The sequence below is a fragment of the Corapipo altera genome, unplaced genomic scaffold (assembly GCF_003945725.1).
Source record: "Corapipo altera isolate COAL_440 unplaced genomic scaffold, ASM394572v1 121, whole genome shotgun sequence".
Classification (NCBI taxonomy): Eukaryota; Metazoa; Chordata; class Aves; order Passeriformes; family Pipridae; genus Corapipo; species Corapipo altera.
In genome coordinates, this window is record NW_020885131.1 from 51,180 (window position 1) to 55,742 (window position 4,563).

At 69.8% G+C, this 4,563-nt stretch overlaps 1 protein-coding gene across 1 annotated transcript in view; it reads left to right on the forward strand.

Moving 5' to 3' along the window:
* Positions 1-4,563, forward strand: part of LOC113960459 (microtubule-actin cross-linking factor 1, isoforms 1/2/3/5-like) — a 24,611-nt gene that overhangs the window by 9,313 nt on the left and 10,735 nt on the right. Inside the window, exons 15-22 of the mRNA XM_027670055.1 lie at positions 138-239; positions 440-541; positions 874-1,020; positions 1,521-1,676; positions 2,723-2,920; positions 2,989-3,117; positions 3,537-3,707; positions 3,820-3,975. Coding sequence (XP_027525856.1) covers positions 138-239; positions 440-541; positions 874-1,020; positions 1,521-1,676; positions 2,723-2,920; positions 2,989-3,117; positions 3,537-3,707; positions 3,820-3,975 — 1,161 coding nt within the window. The remainder of the gene's footprint in view (positions 1-137; positions 240-439; positions 542-873; positions 1,021-1,520; positions 1,677-2,722; positions 2,921-2,988; positions 3,118-3,536; positions 3,708-3,819; positions 3,976-4,563) is intronic.

The window sequence follows — 4,563 nt, forward strand, 5'->3', positions numbered from 1 at the left end:
CCCTGTCCCCCCACGTCCTGTCCCCTGTGGCACTGCTGACCCCTCACCCTGTCCCCCCCGTGGCACTGCTGACCCTGTGCCCTGTCCCCCCATGCCCTGTCCCCCTGTGGCACCGCTGACCCCACGCCCGGCCGCAGCTCTACTCCTCCTGGCACAGCCTGAGCCGGGTGTGGATGGAGCGGAACGGGCGCCTCGAGGAGCAGCTCCAGGCCGCCCTCAGCTACCAGGACACGATGCAGGTGGGTGTCAGTGGGTGTCGGTGGGTGTCGGTGGGTGTCGGTGGGTGTTGGTGGGTGTCAGTGGGTGTCGGTGGGTGTTGGTGGGTGCAGGGGCCGGAGGGAGCTGTGTCACCCCCCCCATTCCCACTGAGGGGCACGAGGGGCTGTGAGGCCACCGTGGGGACCCCTCAGTCCTGATCCCCCTCTCCCCCCATCCCCAGCGGCTCCTGGAGTGGCTGGACACGGCCGAGCTGCGCATCGCCGAGGAGTTCCTGGTCGGCGGGGACCTGGACATGGTGCAGCAGCAACTGGCAGAGCTCAAGGTGCCGTGGTGTGCCACGTCGTGCCACGTCGTGCTGAGCCATCCTGTGCCGCTGGAGGGGGCCGGCGGGGGGCAGGGGGGACAGGGGGGTGCTCTGGACAGCAGTGGGATGGAGGGGTGGCACGTTGGACGGTGCTGGTGCCCCCGTGGTGGGTGCTGGGTGGTCAAGTCCCGCCCTCTACAAGGTCCCTGGGCAAGTTGGGTGCCAGCTCCCTGTGCCCAGGTGCCCGTGCCGTGCCATGCAGTGCCACGTGGTGCCACGCAGTGCCTGGTGACAGGCAGACCCCGTCACGGGGTATGGGGCCAGGGTCACCCACCGGTGCTGCCCCCCAGGAGTTCAAGCGGGAGCTGTACCAGTGCAAGGTGGACGTGGAGAGCCTGCGGCACCAGGGGGGCACGGGGCAGGGGGACCCCCCCACTGCCCTCAGTGACTTCCGCCAGCGCTGGGACCACCTGGAGGAGGAGATCGTCAGCAGGCAGGTGAGGGGGCACGGGGCAGGGGGTGCAGGGGGTGACACGTGGGAGCTGGGTGGGTGGGGCTAGGAGGGTGTGGTGGGTGCCACGTGGGAGCTGGGTGGGTGGGGCTGGGTGGGTGTGGTGGGTGCCGTGTGGGTCTGGAGGGATTCATGGGGGGATTCACAGGGGTTCCACGCTGGTGCTGGGTGTGGTGCCGGGAGGGTGCAGGAGGCAGTGGAGTCGTTTCCACTGGGTGCCCTCTGGTGCCAGGTGCCCATGCAGGCGCTGGGCTCACGGTGCTGGGTGGGTGCTTGGGGCTGTGTGGGGTCTGGGTGGGTGCATGGGAGCTCTGTGGGCACACAGGATGCCACTGGAAACACCGGGCATGTGGGGCCGTGTGGGGCCGTGTGGGCACTGAGTGGGCACTTAGTGGGTGCTGGGTGGGTGCACAGGGCCACGTGGGTGCCGGGCACGGGGCTGGGGCTGCCGTCACTCTCCCCAGTGTCACCCCTTCCCCTCGGCAGCACCAGCTGGAGGCGGCGCTGCTGGGGCTGGGGCAGTTCCAGCACCAGCTGGCAGAGCTGCTGCAGTGGCTGAGCCGCACCGGGGAGCAGCTGCGCGGCCCCGCGCCCCTGAGCCCCGACCTGCAGAGCTGCGAGATCGAGCTGGCCAAGCACAAGGTGAGGCTGCGCCGTGGCCCGGGGCACGCGTGGCACAGCCCCTCTGTGGGGACCCAGACCGGGGCCGTTGCTGAGGGTCTGGGGGGACTTGGCCATGGTCCTGTCCCCAGGGTGTGTGTCCTGGGGGTCCTGGCCATGGTCCCACCCCCAGGGTGTGTGTCCTGGGGGTCCTGGCCATGGTCCCGCCCCCGGGGTGTGTGTCCTGGGGGTCCTGGCCATGGTCCCACCCCCGGGGTGTGTGTCCTGGGGGTCCTGGCCATGGTCCCACTCCTAGGGTGTGTGTCCCGGGGATCCTGGCCATGGTCCGTCCCCAGAGTGTGTGTCCTGGGGATCCTGGCCATGGTCCCACCCCCAGGGTGTGTGTCCCGGGGATCCTGGCCATGATCCCACCCCCGGGGTGTGTGTCCTGGGGGTCCTGGCCATGGTCCTGTCCCCAGAGTGTGTGTCCTGGGGGTCCTGGCCATGGTCCCACCCCCAGGGTGTGTCCTGGGGATCCTGGCCATGGTCCCACCCCCGGGGTGTGTGTCCTGGCTGCAGGGCGCTGGCCAGCCCCTCCTTGGGCTGCTGCAGTGTTGGCCAGGCCGGACAGGCTGTGGCATGAGGACTGTCCCCTCCCACGGTGACACCATGGAAGGAATGAGCTGTCTCTCTGCCATCCCAGTGCTGCAGCCCCTTGCCTGGGCACGCTCGGGCCGTGCCTGATGGCAGACGAGGCTCTGCGAGGGCCAGGCTGGCCCCACACCAGGAGAAGGCTGTGCAGAGGGTACTGTGTCACCTCTGTGCCCGTCCTGGCCAACCCCCTGCCACGAATCAGCAAATCTGGCGCCTCAGCCCCATGCCCTGCTGAGAGCAAGAGTCAGGGGCACCCCTGGGTGTTGCCTTCCCTCTGCGTGGCACCCCCAGAGCCCAGCACCACGGTGGCAGCGGTGACACGGGTGGCAGAGGTGTCCCGGGCACTCGGAGCGAGGGGCTTTGTGCAGCAGAGCCGGCGGGGCACGAGGTGCCCCCGCTGCGGTCCCAGCCGTGACCCCCCCGCCCCTGTGCAGGTGCTGCGGACAGACGTGATGTCCCACGCCCGCACGGTGCAGTCGGTGACCGAGGCCGGGCAGGGGCTGCTGCTGTCCAGCCTGGGGGAGAGCGTGGAGGGGCTGCAGCGCAGCCTCCAGCAGCTGGGCCAGCGCTGGGACCTGGTGCGCAGCGAGACCGAGAGCCGGCAGCTGGAGCTGGAGAACAACCTCAGCCAGGTACAGGCGCGGGGCCGCGGCGCTGCCGGGCCGTGGGGCCGGCGCTGAGCTCCCCCCCTCGCCCCCAGGTGCAGGACATCACCCTGGAGATCACGGAGCTGCTGCAGTGGCTGGAGCAGGTGGAGCTGCAGCTCTTCTGCTCCAAGCCGGTCTGGGGCCACCCGGATGCCACCAAAGAGAAGCTCAACGCACACCTGGTGAGCACCGGCACCGGGCCAGGCCCCGGGGTCCCTCAGGGGGATGTGTCCCCCAAAACCACCCCTCTCCACACCGAGGGGCCAAGACCCTTCTCTGCTGCCTCCTCTCCCTGACCAGACAGAGCCTGGTACCCCTCTCCACTCTCCTCTGGCTCCCTGAGGCAGAGTAGGAGCCATCCCTGTCTTTGTTCCCTGTCCCTGCCCCTGTTCCTGTCCCCATCCCAGTCTCTGTCCCCGTCCCCTGCTCACTGTCCCTGACCCCTTCCTCATCCCTGTCGCCCTCTTCATCCCAATCCCGGTCCTCTTCCTCATCCCGTTCCCCGTTCCCTGTCCCCGTCCCCACCCCGGCCCCGCGGCGGGCTCTGACCCGGCGTGCCCGGCGTGCCCGGTGTGCCCGGTGTGCCCGGTGTGCCCGGCAGGAGCTGTGCCGGGAGCTGGAGGCGCGGGCGGTGCCGTACCGGGGGCTGCGGGAGCGGCTGCAGCGGCTGCTGGAGTCGTGCCGCGCCGGGCGGCCCTGCAGCACCGAGCACAGCCTGCGGATCCTGGAGCAGAAGTGGGAGAGCGTCCAGGCCGAGGCGCAGGAGAGGAAGGTGTGTGGGGTGTGTGGGGTGGGGGGCTCTGACCCTGGGGGGGCCCACCCTGACCGGCCTTGGCCCCGGGGCGGGGGGTGCCCGCCCCCGTCAGCGCCCGTCCCCCCCGCAGGAGCGCCTGGCCGAGGGGCTCACGGTCACCACCGAGTTCCACGGCTCTGCCCAGGAGCTGCTGCGCTGGGTGGCCCACGCCGAGGAGCTGCTGGGGTCCCCCGCGCCCCCCAGCTTCGTCCTCGACACCGTCACCGCCCAGATCCAGGAGCACAAGGCAAGGGAGGGAGGAGCCGGTGCGGGGCTCCGGGGCTTAATTCGTGAGGCTGGAGTGCACCCGGAGGGCACTGAGAGGGACATCTCCCCGGGGCGGGTTCATGGGGCTGGGATCTGCACAGAGGGCACCAACAGGGACATCTCCCCGGGGCTGGTTCATGGGGCTGGGATCTGCACAGAGAGCACCAACAGGGACATCTCCCCTGGCTGGGTCATGGGGCTGGGGTCTGCACAGAGGGCACCAACAGGGACATCTCCCCTGGCTGGGTCATGGGGCTGGGATCTGAACAGAGGGCACCGGCAGGGAGATCTCCCCCGGGGCTTGATTCATGGGGCTGGGGTCTGCACAGAGAGCTCCTGTGTGGCACTGGCAGACAGATCTCCCCGGGGCTGGTTTATGGGGCTGGGGTCTCCTCAAAGGGGTCCCATGTGGCACCCACGAAGAGATCTGCTCTGGGCTGTGGGTGGGGTGTCTGTCCCTGCAGCATTGGAGCAAGTGGGCTCCGTGTCCCATCCCAGTACAAGCTGTGCCAGGGGGTCCTGTGTCCCATCCCAGTGCAAGCTGTGCCAGGGGGTCCCGTGTCCCATC